Raw genomic sequence first — 24,143 nt, 5'->3', positions numbered from 1 at the left:
CTGAGCATGTATACGTACAAAAAAAAAAAAAAAAAACGGACGTCATAAATCTAGCGCATGTATGAAACTTTTGCGATCTATATATATTTTTCATTTTCCGATCTTTTTTTCTTCTGTCACCGTTATTTTTGTTACACGTAATTATTGCAGCTTATCTATACGCGGTCATGCACGCAACCCTGATTGTGTGATATAATTCTTTTGTAATCCGTTGTAATAAGCACAAAACTGGCCTTCGTGCAATATTGATAACAATTTTCTCTGATATTATACATTAACGATGAGCATAAATTAATTAATTTATCTCGTAATTAGCGGCTGCAAATAAAAATTCTCCAAACGATCGGTTCAACGATGATCGTGATTCACTTAATTTTCTTCACATCCGCCCCCGATTGAAATCCTTTATTGAATTGTCGTAATAATTTTTTTATCGCATTTTTCTAGATTTCTCTATCCGCATGTTAATGTAAAAGAAAAGTAAGGTAATTGAAAAAGCTGCTCATACATAGTTAAATTCATCAGGCGATTGTAATTTTTTCACTTTCAATCGTGACAAGCGCAGCTTTCATTTTAAAATCAATGGCGTGATTCATGTTCCGCTGACCCATTTATTATCTAAATCTCAGTCAGATATGACAACGGACTCTGAAATATTTGAGATGAATCGATCGTGCCCTGCAGATTTGGTATATTATAGAATTTCAACCACCTTATTTATCATGTGGTACGTTCTGATGGTCTAATTTTTGATTGGCATATTAGAACAAGATGGATGCGTTGACCGAAGATTAGTCAACCAATCATCGGTCAACGATGGATGTTCGATTTTTGAAATGAAATGCTTTCAAAAATGGATACTGAAGTTAGCCGCGGGATTCCATTTTGTGAGTTCTAGTTGAAACTACCGCCAAAAGAGTCGCTTTATATCGAATTCAGAAACGTTATTTCAAGAAACGTGTTGCGCTTGCGTGGTCTTAAAATTCTCGACTTATCATCCCGTCACTCCTCTGAATGACGAGCGACCCCTGTCGGTCAGTTTTTCAATCATGTTTTCACAAGTGATTATTTAGATTTGTGCAATCGACGCATCCGCGCGTGCATTTCGCCTGGTCGTCGTTGAATTTTTTATATTTTCGGTGTTACAATAGGGCGCAATCCGACGCCAATTTCGTGACCGATATGTTGTGCTACTCGTAACGCTACAAGAACCCTGCGGTGCGCCGTTCGTTTACAAGGATTTTTATCATGGAGTCCATAAGAAAATGGTTCTACAGGCCTAAGGTAGGTCGGACTTTCATCTACTCGAAAACGATGCTTTTACGCTGCCTCGAAGGCGAAAAACGAAAGATAACAAGAAATCCAAAAACCGTACGGACTACATTAAATGATGCAACAGAACTGAAAGAAATTTTTTCTAACGGACTAATCCAATTGTTCAAAAATCGAATCCATTTAAATTAACAACATATAGTACCAACGCAAGTATCGCGACTCCGATATATTCAGGTAGCACAATCATCACGATTACACACACATTTGTTAACGGATGAAAATATACTAAAAAAATACATATGTACACAGTTATGTAGAAGTAGGCATGTACATGTATCCGTAAAAATAACTTTCGCAAAATAATAACAATAGACGTAGGGAATGAAATTTCGCAATTTGTAATTATATGCGATAAAATATGTCAGGCAGGTATTTTTCATTCCTTCTCTCTTTCTTTTCTCAATTTCGATTCTCCTTTGCACCATTTGTTTATCATTTCAATTGGCAATCCTCGAGTTTGCTGGTTTTTAATATACCTACATTTACATATACTTATATACATGCACGTGTCTCGCTTGATCAAATAAATAAATGTAATTAATGCACCATTTATTATTGTAATGATACATGTTTACTCTTATAATAAACGTCGCTTGCATGTCATCTTATTTTTTTTTTTTCATTTATCCTCTGCATTGTAAAACAAACATAATTAATTGTGTGCACACTTAACAAATAAAAGATTCCCAAAAACCCAAATCCCAAACCTGGTCTTCTCATTCAACCCTTCGTTGTGTATTCTGAAAATGACAATCATAATAAAAATGATTAAATCGAAAAAAAATTATTGCTCATGTATCCCTACATATCGCACACGTACGGATTACTGCAAAATAATTTTTTTTCAATTTTTTCAATTTTTCCTCCGCACTAAAACCACCGTACTCGTTACGATTTATACGTATACTGCAGGAACAAGGCAAAACATATAGTGCAGACATTACATATAATACACTAATCGAAACTATCTACTTATTATTCTATCGACAACCACGTTCAGGTGAAGTAACCTTCAGGTTCCATTTTGTTCTCTAGTTCGATATATATCTATATGTAATTTACATCATTCGTCGTATAAACATTCGAACTGAAAAAACCAAAATGACCATCAAAAAACAGGGAGATAAATAAATCAAAAAGACCGGATAACGTTGAGGTGCTGCGGTCATGGCTGGCCGTTTTGAAAATTTTTCAACCGATTCGCTGAGCTGATGCGATTCCGTATAAATCGGATCTGTTAACGATCTTCGCCAAATCCGGAGAACCTTGGCAATCGCGAATTGCCAACATTTTTTCTTCTTCACTTCATTTCAATTTATAAAATATATGTGATATACATCACGTAGATACGTTTACTCGCACTGTACAGGTTTTATTTACATGACGTTCAGGTGTTCGCCAATTTTGAAAATTGTTTCAGCGTGAAACGCACGATTATATAGACACGTCGAATTGAAATCCTTCTTATACACGCCTACGAAATTCTTTATTGTAGATTTTTTTTTTTTTTTTTTAATCAATCAAATCGCCTCGGCGTACACTGAAATCTATTCAGATATAGCCTTATTACATATTATGTACTAAAACGTATGGGTACGATGAGTCGTTAACCGTATAAAGTGAGTCACCGTGTATAATTATGCATGTGCAGTCAGCTGTTAGCTAGAAACAGGGAGAAAAAAAAACGGAAAAGTAAAAAGCAGAAGAGGAAAAAAATGAATCAACGTGTTTAAGTGGCTACTTCAGAGATCAAGAATCGCAACGGTATGGATCATAACTCTAACTCAATAATAATTAATAACGTAAAATTTTCGATCGCGTGACCTGAAAACCGAGTTACTATACCGAATACTACGTATACCCATGTGATGTATCCGTACGTATAGTCCGAGTTTGATATAAGTGTATGCACGGATACGGTTACACGCACGTCGTCGAACTCGTAGGATTTAAAATCCGCTAATTAAATTGGCGTCGAATTCCACGTAGATTAAGAAATATATGTATACGTATACGTGCAGTATAATCCGGTATTAAATTTACGTTTCCTTCTCCCCAATGCAGCTCTCGCGGCGTCACTCATTTCTCACTTTCTTCTCGTCCGATGGTTTTTTTTTCATTTTCGTTTTTGGTGGCGCATCGAAAAAATTCATGCGAACAGAGACGCGGAACAACAAATGTATTATTTGATCTCTGGGCGCACGTATGCGTATTCGTACATACGCAGTACGTGCCCACGTATTTCCGAGGGGGAAAATCCAGTCTGGTTTATATCCATGTGATGCACGTACGTACGTACGTACGAACAATCTTATAGGTATATCTATATCACTGTTCGCAATCAGTCAGAAGTACGTATTATACATACACCACATAGGCGAGATGAAAAAAGACGAAAGATATATCATTAGATGAGTCATCTACACGTACAATGTACGTACACACGGTTGGCTTTATCGTGAATCGCTTCGCGGCCGAATTCGTTTGGACAACTTTTCGTCGGGCGCTCAGCTACGCGAAAAATTGTCCAAACGCGCGCTCGGCCGAGAAACGGTTCACGACAAACCTGACCGAGTGTACATACATACACGTGTAGTTGTATCGCATACAACACGCTCGATTGACGCGTAATGCTGTTACTACGTGTAAACACGTACATGTATACGTGTAATTTTATGTACCAATTTTCTCGTGTTCGCATATATACGCTAAAAAATTTATAATACAATAATTAATATAAATAGTTATACAGCTGCAGCGGCAAAACAATCCTATGTTATATTTTATAAATTCGTACATCGCATCTATGTATAATATACATGTAGAGACGGCGCACATGTGTAACCTAGAACAACAGCGTGACATTATATACTTCAGCCAATGTAGTACGTACCTCGGCGCGAAGAAATCTATACGTATAGGTATACCTCGCGATATATGTATTTCGGATTATACATACACCGCGATTTATGTAGTTGTTTACTATATTAACGAGTAAGACAAATGTCAGAAATAAAATTTTATTTTTACCTCCCGATTTTTACCTCCATTTTGTTTATCGCGTTATTTGTGTATTTTGTTATTCGTTCGTCATATTTTTTCAAACTTGAAATCATGCCGCACACTCCGCTTGTTTTCAGTTTAAACTAGTAATTTTGTAAATTATAATTCATCGACGTCGTGGGGGAAGTCGATGATATTTCGATCGGATAGGTGCACGCGAGAGGCTCGAATTTTCGTACCGCATCATGCGAGCGTAAAACCTTTTTCTTCTCGTTATCTCTATCTCTTTATCAAAACTGAATCGCGGTCCGGAGCGCAACCTGCAGTCCCGCACAGTCGGCATTCGTGTTCATCCTTACAGTTACCACAGGGATACCTAGATAGAAATGTGCGTTGAGTTCTCGCGTATCTATTATCGATTCCCCTCCGCTCGTCTCTGACGTTCATATATATAGGTGGGAAATATACATGTACGTGTACGTGTGTGCGCACGTATACCTTTACTTTGTACTATGTTTTACAATGTATACATAGACTGGTGGTGCTGCTGCTGCTGCTGCTGCTTTTATATTCTACTCTCCTCTATTTGGAAACGCTCTCGACCGCATTCACGGTAGCATTCAGTTGCGTTCGATGTACATACATTATATATCACCGTCATTGAATCGAAAGCGGCGGCATAGATGTACGTGCAGGTACATACGTGTGTACCTAACTGAATATATACATATATATATATATATATGTAGGTACCGTCATCGGGCAGATAGCGATTATTAAAAATTAACGATCATAATTTTAATAAGACCTAGACTCCGCGCTAACGTCGCGAGTCCCTTACGAGGGATCACGAGTTGTATTTATGTAGGAGTGTTGGAAAAAATAGAAAAATAAAATCATGACTTTCCTATGAAAAGTTTTCATATACCTTGTAGATCACACACACACGATCTACATAGTTACGAACTAATACAAAATATCGCGTATGTGTGGGACACTCATCTGAACGACTGATACGCGCATTGAGCGACGAACTATTTTAGTATTTATGATGAAAGTTTTTTAAAAGTAATCAACCGAACCGAGAGACGAACCATAAGACGCGATAGGAACGACGGAAAAATAGAGAAATAAAAAAAATTAAATAGATGGATGAATAAATAAATAACGGAATAAAAATTAAATACCAAATAAAATCGGTCTCTCCGTCATCTTCGCGTGGTTTATAAGGTCACCGTTACCACGCGACGATAAGGAATATATAAAAAAAAAGCACTTAAAATTAAAATTGAAAAAAAAAAAGGAATCGACACGTTTTTATCTCGTTATCTCGTACATGGTGTTGAGAACTTTAATTCGAAAGATGTTAAACAATGAGTTATGGCACATCGTCGTCACCCACGTACTACGTACATCGGTGTATATCGAATGTAGACGGAAAGTAGTAATATACCTATTATGTGTTCCGCAAGTATATATCGACGTCGATTCGACCCATGTGAACTTGGCACCCGACTTGGAAATAAAATTCTTCTGATAATTGAAATCGATTGTACTCCATTCGAATCGTTAGAACCATTTCGGTTTTTTTTTTTTTCTAGTACCTAAGAGAAAAGAGATTACAGCATTTTCGAAAAAATGACCAACACCCGGAAATTGGAAATTTTTATTCTCTCAACCATCCCAATCGTACGTACGACCGTACAATCGTACGCCCGAGTGAAAACGACATCGAAAGTAAGACCTTCTGCTCGTTCTGTCTTTCTACTTTCAGTTCGTGCGTGTGTATAACTTATACAACAAACTTATGTATATGCGTGTGTGCGATGTGTGCGGCACTCCAGGAGTGCCGAGGCAGCGAAGAGCTCTCAGGGATTTCTTATGGGTTTGAGTTACGTTTGATCCGTCGATCGTTCCTTCGGTTGGTCGATCGACCGCTTTTTACGATCGTCGAGCCAAATTTAACCGATGGAATACCACCACCTCGTGCCTACCGAGTCGTACGGCCGTACGTCATGCGATAATACCGCGAGAATCTCAATTGCCTGAAAAAGGGTTCGTACGCAGATTAAAAAGAGAAAAGAGAAAAAGTAAAAACGGCAAACAAAGGAACGAGTCATTAATTACCCGTCCGATCAAACTGGTCTACGACGTATACGGGGCGCGTCTCTTGATTACTCCTCCTCAAAAATCGAATCGAAAAGAATTTCGTTGGAAAAGCATAAAATTTTTCTTGGATTTTTTCTTCCGAGAATCTACACCCTCGGTCTCGGTCGGTAATCTAGAAACACCGTGTCTGTACAATATGGACAGATGTAATTCAATTTGGTATATGGATAGTCATTATACTTAAGAGACGGTCGTAACGTAGCGTACGTACGTTAGATGATGTACGTGTGGTCATCGCGCAGAAGTTCTTTGTCGAATTATACATAAAAATGTTTTTCTTCTGGTTTGTTTGAAAGTAATAAAATTTCGTATATATATAAACTCTCGACTTATATTTCGCTGAAGTTTTTTTGAAAAACAATGTGTCACGTGTGTACAATAAATATTAAATTCAATCGTCGCCGGATTATTTCGCAATATTTTATTTATTTTTTTTTTTATACTCATTGACAATGAGTGGAACCCTCGTGGTCATTATAAATCGTTTAGGAAATTACATATACAGCTATACATACGCAGCCGTGTAATGCGAGGATGTCACAACGGTATTATGATGATTATTGTTATTATTAATTGTCTACGTAGGCATGTATGAGTACGGTATACGCATTATCCAATACACGTGTAGCATTAATTTTTCTTTAATTCGATATAATGACGAGTACGAATAACGTGAGCAATTATTCCCCCCCCCCCCCCCCCCCCCTCCCACCAATATCTGGAAACTGCGAGTGAATTACTCGCGATTAACTGTGTAATTTTGGATCGACTATACATTTGATTTATTTACAGTGTCGTAGCCCAGAAGATCAAAGATCCGTGAACTTAACGATACACTTTCTAGACAACGGTGACGTCACTTCCACTTTGCAGGGAAAAACTGTACAGTGGATGTAGATATGCACGAAACAGCGTGCGTCCCATTTTGATCGTAGCGATTCGGCGTATCGAAAAAAGGGCACGAACTCTCACGATGAGACTAAATAGACCCATGTAACTAGTGAGGAAGTAGAAAAGGATACTCCGATGATATCGAAATGGCCCAAAGTCTTCTCACTCCAACTCATTTATTCTTCTCTGGGTAGCTTCTACGGGTACCGATACGTTGCGGTATCGTGCATTACCTAACGATGAAATTTTTCGATATTCACCAATTTTGTTGGTGCATCTGTGAGACGTGTTTCGTAAAACTCGTGCTGATGCGATGCTTATTGTACCAAAGGTCGAAACAATCAAATATCGTATACTTGTATGATAATTACGTACGTTATTATATGCGCTCCGTGGGTCCGATTCCCTCCGAAGTAATTGGATTCAGCATTCGCTTTATAACCTTCATTTTTTTTTTATTTTTTTTTTTAATCTCGTACTCACTTGGCTACGGAGGGATACGTCTCGAATTATAAACTTACCGTCAAATGTTTCATTGGAAATTGTATAGTTAACGCTTAAAACTCCTGTTCCGTTCTATTTGTTTCATGTACAACGATAACTATGTATACATATTATACAGATCTATTTGTATTAAAAAGGAAACGTGTATATCGAGCTTGTAATTACACGAAGTTGAAAGAAAAATAAAAAAAAAATCCGGCGCAACATTGACGACGTCTGAAAAACTTTACCTTTCAAATTTAGAGGCGTCTGTTGATCTCTCAGCATGTAATTACCTGTGTAAGAACATAAATTATTGCCGATACTGTCTAACAAAAGAATTCCCTCTGAATTAGTCTGATATTATTACTTTTTTTACTCGCGTGCGAATTGAATGACTGAAAATACACGGGTATAGATGTACGCATTCGAATTGAATTCGTGAAATTAATCGCTAATCGTCAACATAATTACGTATGTGTGTACGTTATGTCACCTTTCGAGTATAGATAGCACCGCCATACCTATTTATTGAATATTTATAATTATTACAATTGGTAGATCATAGTTTCAGTTCATTAGACAATATTTTATACACAGTTAGTCGTTGATTTAGTTGTTTTATGATTTATTCATTAACGTTCTACAGAGAAGTCCGGATGAAGATTGCCGATAAGAACGGTCTTGACACATCGTAATTTTAACGACTCTTGAAGAATGTTGTTTTGTTGGCGATGATTAGAACTTGGAATCATAGACGAGCTCAGACCACGACCTCATTTTTGTTAAATTTGCGAAATTTCCAAGACGATGAAAAATAAATTGTATAATTACCGACTTATATATGTGAATTGAATTAAACGGTTCCGTATAGCGTAAGGTACATAGCGTCGTCGGTAGGAAACATCTGTGAATAAAACATGAGGAAGGAATAGTTTCTTTTTCTATTCATCATATGATACGAAGATTCTCGCTATCGTTATTCCCGGAATAATTAAAAACCTATACAGTTTCGCATCGTTCTATACACACAGTGTAACAGAAAAACTATCGTGTGAAAAACAAATTAAATTATGGAATGAAAAACATTAAAATCGGACCAACACGCTTCGATTTGTCACATAATATTTCATGAATCTGAAAATTATCATTTCGGTCGCCATCACGGTTGCGATAATCGTCAGATAAGATTCTGATGGTCTCCCTTTATAAAAAAAAAAACAGATCAGGAAGATTGACGATAAAATTTGAAAACTTGAATCGTCATCTTTTTTTTTTAACCGTCGAATTTGTCTCGATCAGCAATTCCGCAGCGGACATGAATATGCCGAACGAGAGAAAAAATGCGTCCAATTTGTTCCTTATTATTTTGTTTATGTATTTTTTGTTTGTTTCGAAAAATACGAAAAGCGTACAAAAATGAATCATTGAAGTCAGCGGTTCACTAGACACGTGTGGGTCTACGTTAACATGTTAGGTTGTAGCGGCGATGCAGGACGCGCATTTCGCCGCAGCTCGCTGTAATATTCTAACTTATACGTCTGGAAATATCTGTGTGTACGCCGCATTATTACGGGGGAAAGAAGTACAAAGATATGAGAAACGACGAAGAATAATATCGAAGGAAAATGTGCTCATAATATGTCGGATATATTAAGTTTCAACGATTCGTGACGCGCGAAGAACATTGTGTCTGTATACGTTGTTTCGTACTTTGTATCAAACTTATCGTCTGCTGTGGTTCTTGTAAGCGTTGTTTTTCATTTTTTCATTTTCTTCTTGGCAACAGGTATTCCTCGTCATATTTTAAATAAATTCGGTCAACCGTTATAAATACGTTACTTGATGACTGGTTGATCTCGTTTCATTCAGCGCCGATTCGGAAAGCTGAATTAGCGTCGAAAGATTGGAAATTATAACGGCGTGGAAAGCGAGATAACGCCAATCACGACATCACAATATTTGTCTACGAGATGCGCGTCGTATTTTTTTTTTTTTTTTTAAAAGAACAGCCTGGCTGAGGATACACGACGCGGTATCGCGAACTGATAACGCGTTACAGTAGTTAAAGGATAAAATATGTACATTGGAAGATCGGGCGCTCGAGAATGAATGCATGTACAAGTCTGGCGATTCAATGAAAACAAACTGACCGAGTTTGATTTTCGCATTTATATTTCAATGTCTTTTCAGAAGGTTGTAGGGGCACCGAAACATCTGCACACACATTCGTTTCGATCGCGTTCCAATTTTTTTCGTTTTTATCGGTTAACGAACACCGACGAATTATATTTTTCAAAGTCAGAATAGCCCCGTTTAATTTTCCATCGAATTCATGCGCCGTTCGTTTCGTCCCGCGAGCTCTCCGATAGCGGTAATCAGTTACAGATAATGTAATACATCACTGCTGACATATTGTAAACATAAACATACGCGGTCGAAAGAAGAACGACCTTGAATTAATGGAATCTTTCCAAATTTTCATTTGTAGAGAGACGATACGTCGCTGCTCGCACAGTTTTTTTACGCGGATGAATCTCTGAACGCGGTTGCCTGTGAATTGGACTCGTTCGACGGTCGTCAAGAGCCTGATAGATGTACGACGCTTGTAAATCAGCTGCGACACTGTCAGGACAAAGTTTTGACGATATGCAATCAGATCATGGATGAACTTATCCCCGAGCACAGAGCTAACCGAGATTTTAGAGTGAAATTTCCCGACGACGTGATGCAGGAGAATTTAGCTGGACAACTTTGGTTTGGCGCCGAATGTTTGGCAGCTGGTTCGTCGATCATCAACAGGGAAGCCGAAAGCTCCGCCATGAGACCGCTGGCCAAGGCTTTGACCAAGTCTTTGGAAATTGTCAGAAACTTGCTAAGAGATCACGCTCTCAAAGGTCAAATGAACCTCAAGGTAATTCGATCGCATTCTATCGTACGGGACGCGCCTCCTCTAAACACTTCCTCTTATTTTCTACAGGCTCAAAACCCCTTGGAGCCGTCGTTGGAGAAACTAATCGAGTCGTTGAAAATATTCGATCGTTTGTTTGCCGATTTTGAGTTGTGTTATGTCGGGGCAATGGTTCCGGTGAAGTCGACGAAGGAATACGAACAGCAGGAATTGGTGTGTGTATTATTTTCGGAAACGCTTCAAAGAGCCTTGGAACGAGGACTGCTCGGTCAAGCTGACGTAGACAACTACGAACCAGCTCTGATGTTCACGATACCACGTTTAGCAATTGTTTCTGGGTTATTAGCGCTTCCCGGTGGTCCTCTGTGCTTGAATTCCGCTGATACACTCAGCGAAATGTTCAGACCATTCAGAGTGAGTAGGATATTTGAAGTTTCGGAATCGATGAAACCGAGGTTTTGAGGATGATATAAACTTTGTTGATTTCCATTTTTCAGACCTTGCTTCTGAAAATAAGAGAGATACTGTGGACGTTGAACAATCGTGAACTCTACATGCTGGAGAAACTTCTTTGTTCCAACGAAGAACCTTCGGCGCCTAATAATATTACGCAAACAACAAAATCAAACTGTCAAGAATTTCCCGACCTCGAAGAATTTGTACATAATTTTTATACCGGATATCCAAATTGTAAAGAATTTATCGTTGATTTTTATACCGTCACTAAAAACACTGGGAACAATATGGACGAGGTGGCGAATGACGCGGTTCAAATACTGGACGAAGACTGTAATAAACGAACGGAGGATTCACGTAAGATTAGTAACGGTGCGTTAAAAAGTGCAGATTATAGATCTCAGAATGACAGTAGAAGTAATAAAAAGTGTAATAGAAATAGGACAATAATAAATACGAGGCAGGATGACTTAATACCGTCGAATGACGGTGCGGACGAACACCATTGCGTCGCTGATGGGAATTCGTTAATAGAAGAGAGGGCGATAATTCATAGTCAGAATGGGTACTCGCGCGTCGAGGAAAGGGAAAGTAGTAGTAGTAGTAGTAGAACGTGTTGTGAACATTTCAGGGAAGCGAATATTCGAGCAGACAGCAGTTTTCACGGCGGGACAACATCGGACTTCAATGAATTTTCTAACGATTCAGTTCCTAGGCAAGAAGACTTAATTTACACCGAAGTTGTAAACAACCCGGACCAGAATCAGTCTAGAAGCGCTGTGAGTTTAACTGTAGAAAGTCAGGGGAGTTCGAACGGCGGCGTTTCTCAATCTACCAACAGTAATTTCCGAGAAGAAAGTCGACCGAACGGCTCGAACGCTGACGAAACCAGCTATCTAAACCCTGACATATCACAGATTTTGGAAGCATCCGACAATATCGAAATTTCGCAAACTCAATATCTACTTAACCAGGTTTCTCACGAGAATAACGTTACCGGCGAAGGAATTCACATACAAAATTCCCTCCCTGATATCGATTCGAAAAAATTATTATCCGAAACTAATAAGACATTGTCCAGTTTATTGTCGGACGGAGAATGTCAAAACGAAATATCCGAACAAACTGATTCGGGTATATGCACTGTGATATCTTCTGAAAACACCAGTCTTTACGACAAAAGTCCCGAAGAGAAAAAAACATTTCCAAATGAAATCGAACAGACTGCTCAGCATCACCAAACTTGCGACGAGGATGAAGATAACGAAGAGAATACCAGTTATTCTTGTTCGAAAATCAACTCGCCGAAACGAAAGAACTCCAATATATCGGAGAATTCCTGCGTTTGTAGTTTGAGGAGTTCAAAAACTGTAACTTCGCTCGATAGTTCGATAGAAGTTCACGCTTTGGGTTCCAGTGGCTTGGATACGACTAAAAACATTCCGAAAATATCATCTAATTTCGACGGCACGAACGAGGAGTTCGTCGGATTAGCTTACGGGAACGGTCAGATCTCTGTTTGCGAATCGAATCAGACAAGTTTTCAAATAAATTATTCCGAGAATTGGGAGAATTTAAACTTAAACATAGACCCTTCCACGTCCAGAAAAGAATTCTGGAGCGATTTGAAGTGCGAAAATTGTCCGTCGACGTCACAGAAGATCGACACTATCGGTAACAAGATTGAAAAATACGCTCAGGACAAAATAGCCATTAAAAAGTTGAAAGAAGACAAACAGAGGCGGAGATATCTCAGAAAATATGAAAGACGAGGCAACAGAAAGGAGCACGATGAAGTTGAGAAGGTTGCACGTAGTAGCGTTCAAAATTTACAAGTACCAACAAGTACGGAAAGTTCAAGATCTAATTCCACCGACCGTAGCATGAATCCTCGACTGGCAACGTTCGGAGCAACTTTACATCCGAGTCAAAATACGCGGCAAATGCCCAATTTCGGTAGCCATAGCCCGCACATGAGCCCGCGTTTACATCACTTTGAAACAAGAGGAACCCAGAGTAGTCAATACACGGCAACGTCGGTTCAAAAATTTCACCGAAACTCGTCCATTCAAAACCGAAAACTTTTGGATCACAGAAGATCGAGATCAGAACAGTTGGCCAGAATGAGAAGAAGAGATTCTGTGAAACGTGATAAGCATGAACATAAAATGGGAATGGGATCCGAGCATGTTGGTAATATTAAAAAGAAAATGGGCTTGAGAGGAGCAACGACCTTAATTAACGATGGTTTGGGTCGTAGAACGGATAAAAGTGGCTTAGCAACGGAACCCGCGGCGGCGGAAACATCATCTGAAAACGTTCAATATCAAGCACAAAGTTCAAGGGGAATTTTTTCCACGAGTGTAAATTCACGAAGAGCACCGCCGATGAGGCTTGTAGATCCCGCGGTCATTGCAAGGGCGCGTTCAAATAGTTTGGAAAAAGTTCTGGTACAGAGGAAGGACAGGGCTTCTGGTTCAAGCTGCTCGAGTTGCTACGACTCAAGTTCGGAAACGAGCGAATTTCAAAGCGACTGTCAGGACGACGAGGAAATCGCTCTGGCCATGCAAGCTGCTGAAATCGCCAACAGAAACCAAATTAGAGCAAAGTTCAGGTATTCTATCGGCCCAACTTTTGGTCAACATCAACTAGAATGACTCCGCTTAACGTCGATGTTAACATTGATCATTTACAGGTCTTCTGAGGATCTAGTTCACCGACTGTTCGTCTGCATAGCGGGAGTTGCCGATCAATTGCAGACTAATTTCGCGTCGGATTTACGAAACATTTTGAAGTGCGTATTCCTGATGAACAGTAGTCAGACTCCGGACGAGATAGAACCCGAAAAATCCGAAAGCATCGATTCCTCTACTCAATCTGAGATCGCGCAAATCGAGTCTGAAGAAAGAACAAATGACAACAATCCAGATGCGGAAGTTCGCGACGATCGTAATGAACTGGACGAAGTAACGCCCACAAATGAACGAAGTAAGTTTCACAATTTTCGAATTTTTGAAGTGATTTATTAAATCGCTGATCTCTCGATGACAGTATCGCCTGTGACGGAATGTGGAGAAGAATGCGTGGAACGAGCACCAGCTTGGATTCCAGATCAAGATGCCCCAAGATGTATGGCCTGTCACTCCCCTTTTACCGTAGTAAGACGAAGACATCATTGCAGAAATTGTGGTAAAGTATTTTGCGGTAGATGTAGTAACAACAACGTACCATTACCGCGTTACGGTCACACAAAACCAGTTAGAGTTTGTAATCGTTGTTTTCTCTATCAAGTTACGCCCTTTACAGTCTCCCAGGTTACGGTTACGAGTTGAATTTTTATTGCCTTAACGAAAAAAAATCATCGTAATAATGAATAACTAAAAATTCAATGCAATCATTAGTGGACGACGTCTGTATTTATTAAATACACTATACGATAATATAATGTCTAAATTTTGGCTGCAATCGTTGAATTTAGAAAACGTATGCGAATGCTTTCCTTCGGAGTAACAGACTGCTTAAAAAATATTCCAAAAAACAAACAAACAAAAAGAGAAATATGTATACATAAATAAATATATCGAATAAACAAACGAAAGCAAATAAGAATTGATCCCTCTAGCAACTTCCATTATTTTAACACGGTTTCATCACGGACTTTTCAAAGTCTTATCATATTGGCACAGAGGGATATTTTTATTTTGCAGTTTCTACTGCTCAAAAATAAGCAATTCTAAAGACAAGGTATGCCTCGAATAATGATATATGTATGTATGCGGATCCCGTTTGATACGACCGACGCACAGAAAAAAACAACACACTAATCAGATTTCAATAGTGGCGATATAAATAACAAATTATGAATAGTTCAAAAATTTACGTAAAACGAGCGATGAATATAAATTCTGTATAAATTGAAGAAACATTTGATTCATTTGATTTTAGTCTAGTTTATTCCTTTTTATAAACGTCTGAGGTGATATTGTTAGTTTTATTTTACGATTAGCACATCTTTTTTTAAGCTAAATATAGCGATAACGATAGACTTGATAATTTTTACATAATTGTTAAATTAGCCGGTGATGAAACAAGAATAAAATTGCTGAGTGTTCATCATTATTTCCGTACATGATAGTGATTTAGATGTAACGTCAACGTCAGAATTGTGAAAAAATTTGATAATTGATGAATGCTACCGATTTCAGGCGCAATGAAACGAAATGAAAAGAAATAAAAAAGAACTGCAACTCATAAACATCACTATTATACAACGCTGCAATTATATTTATGCAGATTTTTTAGCAAATTCTCTATGTGTAGATTGCAAATCACAAACTAACAATTTATGATAGGTTACATATTTCAGACTTGTTAATAATGCGGTCGAAAAATGATTGAATTTTATTGTCGTCATTATTTGACAGGCGGTTAATTATTCAATTCGACATAGTTTTTTTATTTTAGTAAATATCGTTGTGTGACGTCGCGGTTTACCTGTAAATATTTTTGATCATAAAACATACTATTAGTATAAATTGGAAATACACAAGTTGACGAACACGTGAGAATTCGAAAAGACTGTTTTGATCGAATGTTAAAGTATTAAATAGAACGGATTTGAATGACCTGATAATATAATCTGATATCTAACTAAAAAAAAAGAACATGATATAAATCTCTAATAAATAATTCCATTTTGCATCACATTTCTGCGTACAATATCGAATTACCGCGCTCCAATTAATCCGTTTAATAAAAAGATACTATACGACGAAACGAAAATAACCACTGAAATTAATCAATTATTATTATAATTTTTTTTTTTATATAACTGACGAGCAATAATATGTTTTGTTTAATCAACTATCCCTATATATTAATGTAATAATAATAGAAATAAACATAATTTCGTTCTATAGTTATATGTCAAATGAATATCAAAAATCAAAATTTGTAATCAAGAATTTACGCAGCCACTCCTGCATTCGTGGCGAAAATGTTACAGCAATGTATACCTATATTAATATGCCTATGATAGCTTTTGATTCGAAGCAGCAGTCAAATCGATTCAATTCTCGAAATATTTTCTCTAAAATACCACCAATACATGATAGCTGATATTATAGATATCGATTTCTGTACAGAAAATTGAAATTCACGTAAAACTTTAATGAATAATTAAAAAGCCCGCTATAAAAATTTCAAATTCTCTTCGCCTATCTCATTCAAATACCATTAAATACCTAAAAAATAACGTGTTTAACATTCCCAGTAATATGAAAAAGAGGTAAAAAAAAATTAAATAACAATTAAAGATGTTCATAATAATAATATTAGCAAAAGAATCCAGTTCGGATAATTAGATGTGTTTGCGGAACGTTGTGAAAATCCAGCGAATAAAAACCCCATACGTCAAACAGGGATGATTCTTGAAACATTTTTTGTGAGGATAAAATATGACCAAATATTGAAAACGAAATTTACAAAATATGAAAAAGAAAAGACGAGATTGAAGAAATTGTATTTTTTAAATAATTGACGCCTTGGTAGGAAAAAGAATACCCATGTATTCGTCAGAATTGAATTGAAAAAAAAAAAATTATGAATAAAATTTTTCTCATGTCTAAGATTAATCAATATAATGTCTCACAAAAATTAGTTAAATTAAAGGAAAGAAAAAACGGAAAAAAAAGAAATGAAAAAAACTGAATAACGAAAAACGAAATAAAAATTAAATTCTAATAAATATTCCTGTTAGAATTATTTTTATATTATTTGCCTAACAAATATAGTTGTATTACGTATCCGTAATAGGCTTTGGCTGACTATGCTTATATGACGTATGGATAAGAAACGAAAAAATGTATGTATATTGAATAAAAAGAACACTAAACTAATGGCATAAGTTCGAAATACTATATTATACATACATATATAACTAATAATAATCTCCGAATAATAAAGTTTTATGTCGCCTAATGTTCCACGATTATTGTAGGTATGTATAAGCATAGTCGCTGTATGAAAAAAAATAGCGGAAAGAGATAGAAATGATAAGAAAATGGAAAAGAAAGGTAACAAAAAAATTAAAAAAAAAAAAAATATTAAATTAAAACGTGCGCACTTAGAATTTAACGATATAACAAATATTATGTATTGTGAAATGTGTTTGACCAATATTCGATACATTATACTTATTTTGGTTTTGGTTATTAGAAACTTATTAAAACATGAATGTAAATAAAATTTGTTATTTAAGACGTTTCAAATGGTTGTGAAAATTATTCTACACCCTTGCGCACTATAATTCAAGTTATTGTCGCTGTTATATCGATTGGCTCATCCGATACAGGGAAAACTGTTGAGGAACTCCACTCGGACGAATTCCTATATAATCCTGTTTCATCGCCATGGATGCGAATCAACAAAATGCCATGCCAACACATGATAGTTCGGCCTAATAAACCGAATACCTGTACACAACATTCCCGATGTCAACTCCAACGAGGCGTAGTTTAAGCGTTTGAAATTTTCCCCTTTTTTCAAATAATTCTATACCAGTCCGATTTTCGGTATTTTTGAGCAAGAATTTTCATCATTGCCGCCTAGACTCATCTACACGCGATCATCATGATGGAAATGGAATTGGCCGGTGATTTGGGAAAGGTATGTTTTCACAATTTAAGTTCATTTGTCTATTTTTCAACTACTTCATTAGCTGTCATTTTCATCGTCCGCTGAGCTGAAGTTTTCGCAAAAAATGCTGTTTGCAATTTTCACGCGCAGGAAATATTATATTAAATTTGTATAATTTTTTGAAACTACAATAATCAGTAAAAATGGGGGACAACGATAACGACGATGATGAACGGGGTAAAAAAATTGATAGAAGGTTAACGGGAGTGTCGAACGAAAAGTGGCCAGGATGTGATCTCAATGTAGTTATCGAATTATCAAATCATTTTTCATCCCGATACGTATCGTGTATTCGATGATTAAAAAACGTAATCATTCCGTTCATTTTAGGACGGGGGTAGCGAAGAAGGCGAAAGATCTTCATCTCGGAGCTCGGCGGGAAGCATTTTTTGCGCTCTAGAAGAAGACTACGCAAAGGTAGAATATAAAAGGAATCACGAAAAAGTCGTCTATATCTTTACATTACTAACTGTTAATTTTGTATCGAAGGTTCTGAAGAAAATGAAAAGCAACTCTGCCTTAGCAGAATACGAAGCTGAGTACACAAAATTGTTCGATGCTCTCTACACGGCGCACAAAAACGTACAGAGATTAACAGCGGATTACGATGAGCTCCAGGCAACTACGATACTTACGCATTAATTGATTTTTTTTTTTTTTTCAAAATTTGAGCTACCGAAACGATAGAATGAATCTGAATTTTTGTTCTTATTTCTTGTAGGAAGAAGTCGATGAATACAGAAATCAATTGTCAGTGACCGAAAGACAGGTGGAAATGTACAGTACCAATATCGATCAACTGAAACAGGAAAATGAAAATGCACTGAAATTGGCGGATGCGGCTCACGCCCGAGAACAAGTTGCGCAAGAAAAAATCGCGAGTCTTCGGATAACGGTGACTAAATTGAGCGACGAATTAGAGCAGAAAAACAAACAAATGGGAATGGAGGAAAAGTGAGTAGCTTTTAATTATTGCAATCTATATGAATGCATGAAACGTTTTTTCAAATTTCCATAGAGGTTCGGCGACGAGCAAACAAAAAGAAGGACTTTTGAAAGAGCGAGAAAAAATGTTGAACGAAATAGAATCACTACGTCAACGTATCGCGAACGCTACTACAGCGAATGAGGAATTGGAAAGGAAAAATAGTCTCGTTGATCATAAAATGCTGGAATTACAAGACACTATCGAAACACAGACGAATGATTTTTCAAAAGAACGCACAGCGAGAGAACGCGCCGAACAGACTATTTTAGATTTGCAAGAGGAGTTGAGATTGAGGAACGTTGATTTACAGGTACACATTAATTTTTAATTTTTTCAGCAATATCGGTAACCTGATTCAGATTTGATTATAGAATGCCAATAACGCGCTGAAAACGACCACCAACAATGTCGTCAAACTGGAATCCATCGTGAAAGAACAAAAACTAGCGGCTGAAAAAATTCAAAAACAAATCGAACAATTTATGATCAAAAGATTGAACGCACAAGCTGAGATTGATAGTCTGAACACACAACTCGATGATATGAGTAAAGAAAATGTTGAGAAGACAAAAAAATTGAAGACCCTGGAACAGGATAACAACAGGTTTGATTCAGGTTGGATCCAGAACAACATTTCAAATCTGGATGGTATTTCTAATTCGAATCTTTGGCATCTACAGGCTGCTCAGCGAGGTTGAAAAGCTGAAATTTCTGAGAGACAGTGCCGGAAAAAAGCTCTATAAAGCTGAATCGAATAAATCGAAGCTCGAAATCGAATTGCATAAATTGAAATCCGTCATGCAATCGATGGAAACAGACATGGACACGATGATAAAAAAAGCGGACAGCGATAAGAGAGCGTTAGAAACGATGCGTCGCGAGAAGGATTTGAAAACCAAAGCTTTGTCAGCGATAAAATCGAACTTGAAGAAACAGGGGCTTCTGCTCCGGGTTCAGGAACAAGCGAAAAGCAAATTGGAAACTGAGGTCAAGGAATGTTTGGACAATAATCAGGCATTGAAAAAAGCCGAACAAAATTTGGAGAAAGAACGTGACCGGTATATAGTGGAGGTTCAAGAACTCGCGGCAAAAGTTGAGGACCAAATCGATCTCGTTAAGATGAAACAAGTGGAGATATTCGATTATAAAAAACGTTTGGCTGAAGCTGAAACGAAATTCAGGCAGCAGCAGAATCTTTTCGAAGCCGTAAGAGCCGACAGGAATACATGTAGCAAATCGCTAATCGAGGCGCAAGATGAAATCCAGGATTTGAAACAAAAACTCAAAGTCATGAGCAATCAAATCGAACAATTGAAAGAGGAAATAGCTACGAAAGAATCTAGTCTAATAAAAGAAGAATTCCGTAAGTTACTGTACTTTCATATCGTTACTGGACTTTTATAGTTAATCAATTTTTATCATTTGCTGTACGGTCCAGTTTTGGGAAAAGCTGAAAAGGAAAAAGATGCCTTGAAGGTTGACCTTCAAACGGCGAATAAGGAGATATCAAACCTGCGCCACGAAATCGAGGAAAATAAACTAGAGGAAAAACGATTGAGACGGACACTGCAAAGTGCTGAAAATGAAATCGCGAAAAATAAAAAAGAGATTGATACGATAATGAACGAGCGTGATATCCTCGGTACTCAATTGGTCAGACGCAACGATGAACTGAGTCTTCAATACAGCAGATTAAAAATATTCCAAAATACAATACACAGAGGTGATACTCAGTACGCGCAAAGATTGGAGGATATAAGGCTCCTGAAATTGGAGGTGAAAAAACTGAGAACTGAAAAAGCTCTGCTTTCCAAGAGCATCGTGAACGTCAGCGATCTGAGACAGGAGATATTCCATCTGGACCGAGATTTGACTCGAGAAAGATTGAAGGTCATGGCCTTGGAGGAGGAAGTTCAAAATCCATTGAATATCCACAGGTGGCGAAAATTGGAGGCAAGTAAAATGCTGCCATTATGTTTTAAGTTACAAGTTCATAAAAGTTTGTTCCCAGGGTTCTGATCCTGACACCTACGAGCTTCTTTCGAAAATACAAATACTCCAGAAGCGAGTCTTAAAAATGTGCGGGGCGATGATTCAGAAAGAGAAGAAAATTAGGGAGGGTGAAAAACTGTACATGAATCTTCGGACTATTTTATCGAAACAGCCCGGACCAGAAGTCATAATTACTTTACAAAAAACGCAAAAGGCTTTACGGGAAAGAGGGAAGAAAATGAAGGTAGTAAACAAAAATCATCTTTTTATCACCTCACTCAACCGATCTTATTTATTTTCAGTGTTTGATTTCCGAACTGAACATGAGCGAATCACAAGTGAACGAGTATAAATTCGATGTCGAGAGGATGAGCAAAGAGATGTGTCTATTGAAGAGTAAACTTTACACGCAGAAGAAGAAAGAGCTTCAGAAAACCAACGAAGCAAAAATAACCGAAATAACCGTGCCGATATTTCCCTCCGTTTCACCTTCTAATAAAAAAATCTTAGGTGGAGGCTTCAACATGGCCGGTCCAACGCCGCGAAATTGCTACGCGATAGAATCGGACGATTTCAGAAGATAATTGTGTAAATATTTCCGTTGATCAAACGCAAGTCTATGCGGCTGTCAATCAACGAGGAGATAAAAGATGAGTTTTATTACACAACCCAATGCTTTTAACATATAGACGAGTCTGGCCGATAACTATGTGTTATATTTAATTGTAAATATTGTAATGTGGATGAAAAAATATACGACAGATTCTTTTTACGTATATGAGATGTCTGATAAGCTACTGATGGACTTGTAATTTTTACAACAGTTATACTCTTGCGACTTGAATACCACCTGAGAAATTAGTATTCAAAATCGCAGTAATTAGTACGCAAGATTGCAAAAAATCGCAAACCGTTATCAAGTAATCGAATAAGATTACCTATACGTAGTCTGGATTACGTCCATGAGTGGCGCTAATAGAAGTAACACATAATCCTGGAACGTGGCTGGATATTGTCATCCCGATAAACTTCTGAATTTTCCCTGAGGACTGCACAAGGTAAATATCTTGCAAGATGATAAATTATTACGGTGCATCAAAATCTCTGATATTCCATTGAATAAAAAACATCCCTGAAATTTGTCTATCAACGATCATGTGCGTCATCGTCCTCTGGATTCTAGCTCCGAAATTCTACGTACACGTTTTCGCTGATAAAACCAGCGACGCGACGTCGAGTCGCATGTCATGGAACGGCGCGAAATTCTAATTATAATTGTTCGAATCTAATCTCACGTTCAATGATAAATAAACTCTTAAGCGAGCTATGTTTATAAATAGAATTTAATTTTTATGAATATTTCGAAAGTTTGGAATTAAAAACGATGCTGATTAGGAACTCTAACGATAAACTTTCCGTGCGTTATTTCAGATGGAAATATGTATCGACAGCATAGAATCTGCTAAGAACGCAGAGAAGGGCGGAGCGATTCGTTTGGAAGTTTGTTCGGCCCTCTCCGAGGGTGGTTTGACTCCAACACCAGGGTTGATAAAATCTCTCCGTAAAGTAGTGAAGATTCCATTGTTCGCAATGATAAGGATTCGCGGTGGGAATTTCGTTTATACTAAAGATGAAATCGACGGGATGTTGTACGACATAGAAATACTGAAAGATCTCGGTGTCGAGGGTTTCGTCTTCGGCGCTCTGACTCGAGACTCCGAAATCGATCAAGAAACGAACAGAAAAATAATCGAGGCAGCTTCTCCTTTGCCAGTGACCTTCCATCGAGCATTCGACGAGGTCAATTCCAACCCGATATTGACGGTACGATCGATTTCCCAGCTCGGATTTAAGCGGATTCTTACTTCCGGTCAGAAATCAAGCGCCGAAGAAGGACTGGATCTGATAAAAAGTCTCGCTACGACCGCGCCTCCCGGGCTAACGATAATGCCTGGTGCCGGAATAAATCTGGAAAACATAAAAAAAATTAAAGAACAATTGCCAAAATGCCGAGAATTTCACGCGTCAGCCAGAAAACCGAAATCTCAGAATAGAGGAACCAGACTCAAAATGGGAACTGAAAAAGACCCCGGTAACATCATGGTCGCCGATACTGAAACGATTCGACAAATGGCGACCATCGTTAGCAGGAATTGAAGAAAAAAATCAAACTGCTGGCGTGAATGAAATTATGATTTTTATTATCCGTTAATCGCCGTTAATGAATTTATTTTCATGAAAAAAAAAAAAAAAATATATGGATCATATCCGTCGCATATTACAGAGCTTATCGACGATATAACCTTCGGACATATGTAATACTTTTTTTTTCCATGTAACCTTAGTGTCGCACGTGTTGAATGCACAAAATCTGCTTGTTAAGTAAATAATTTTTAAGAATTACATCTTTTTTTATAACTACTTCGATTAAATAGTTTTAATGCAACGTCCGTGTTAACTATACTTCCCACATTAGCTGGTATAATATGCACTGTATCTGGAATATAACTATCTTAATAAATTTTTTACTCCTGTCTTTGAACATTATTAATTGTTTCAAATTTTTTCTCAATAACGGGAGAATGGAAAATTATCTACAGGCATTTACACCACATATGATAAAATGAATAATGATAGGAACTTTTCTCACATATATATCGGAATATTGCATTTATGATATAATTAATGCAGTGGGCGATGACATTCCAAAGCTGCTCATTAACTTTTCTTGTATTATTTCATGTAATATTGAACGATTACAATGAAATTCAGGAATAAGTGAACAATTCTCCGTAAACTATGTAAACCAAAAATAATTAAAAAATTCTATTTTTTCCTAACGACGTTTATTCACGATACCTACTATACATACGGAGCGTTTCATGTGTTATCGGTCAGGTCATGGTGCTTCTATACCTATATAATACGTATGGTAATCATATCATACGTGGAAATTTCCAGATATCATTCCACTAAGAGTCTCTAATACGTTAAGATATGCCAATTAAAATACCGTATGTGACTCTGCAGAAATGAGAAGAAAAAGCGTCCCAATTGGCATGACCCGTATTCGCCATGATTTGTATACAAACACATATACATATTAGGCACAATGACCGTAATATCATACGAACGTTATAATCATAAGATTTACTGTTATCAGTGAAAACTTAAGTGCATTTATAAATAGGTATATTCTGCTTTGACATTTGCTCCGAA

At 37.3% G+C, this 24,143-nt stretch overlaps 3 protein-coding genes across 3 annotated transcripts; all 3 read left to right on the top strand.

Moving 5' to 3' along the window:
- The first annotated feature begins 1,034 nt into the window (after nt 1-1,034).
- LOC105689130 (lateral signaling target protein 2 homolog) lies at nt 1,035-17,508 on the top strand. Its single transcript, XM_020854104.2, has 5 exons — nt 1,035-1,284; nt 10,373-11,206; nt 11,290-13,862; nt 13,944-14,236; nt 14,300-17,508. The coding sequence occupies exons 1-5, from the start codon at nt 1,249-1,251 to the stop codon at nt 14,578-14,580; spliced, it is 4,017 nt and encodes a 1,338-aa protein (XP_020709763.2). The 5' UTR covers nt 1,035-1,248; the 3' UTR covers nt 14,581-17,508.
- Nucleotides 17,509-18,087: 579 nt separating this feature from the next.
- Nucleotides 18,088-21,700, top strand: LOC105689065 (cilia- and flagella-associated protein 58-like). The gene is made up of 10 exons (XM_025746548.2): nt 18,088-18,186; nt 18,275-18,361; nt 18,434-18,583; nt 18,666-18,898; nt 18,963-19,242; nt 19,304-19,536; nt 19,613-20,295; nt 20,371-20,885; nt 20,944-21,168; nt 21,227-21,700. The coding sequence occupies exons 1-10, from the start codon at nt 18,088-18,090 to the stop codon at nt 21,506-21,508; spliced, it is 2,787 nt and encodes a 928-aa protein (XP_025602333.2). The 3' UTR covers nt 21,509-21,700.
- Nucleotides 21,701-21,833: 133 nt separating this feature from the next.
- LOC105689086 (copper homeostasis protein cutC homolog) lies at nt 21,834-23,471 on the top strand. Its single transcript, XM_048650097.1, has one exon. It carries the CDS (start codon nt 22,356-22,358, stop codon nt 23,079-23,081), a length of 726 nt encoding a protein of 241 aa, XP_048506054.1. The 5' UTR covers nt 21,834-22,355; the 3' UTR covers nt 23,082-23,471.
- Nucleotides 23,472-24,143: the final 672 nt, after the last annotated feature.

This window comes from Athalia rosae, chromosome 2 (genome assembly GCF_917208135.1).
Source record: "Athalia rosae chromosome 2, iyAthRosa1.1, whole genome shotgun sequence".
Classification (NCBI taxonomy): Eukaryota; Metazoa; Arthropoda; class Insecta; order Hymenoptera; family Athaliidae; genus Athalia; species Athalia rosae.
This window is presented reverse-complemented; position numbering and strand designations above follow the sequence as displayed.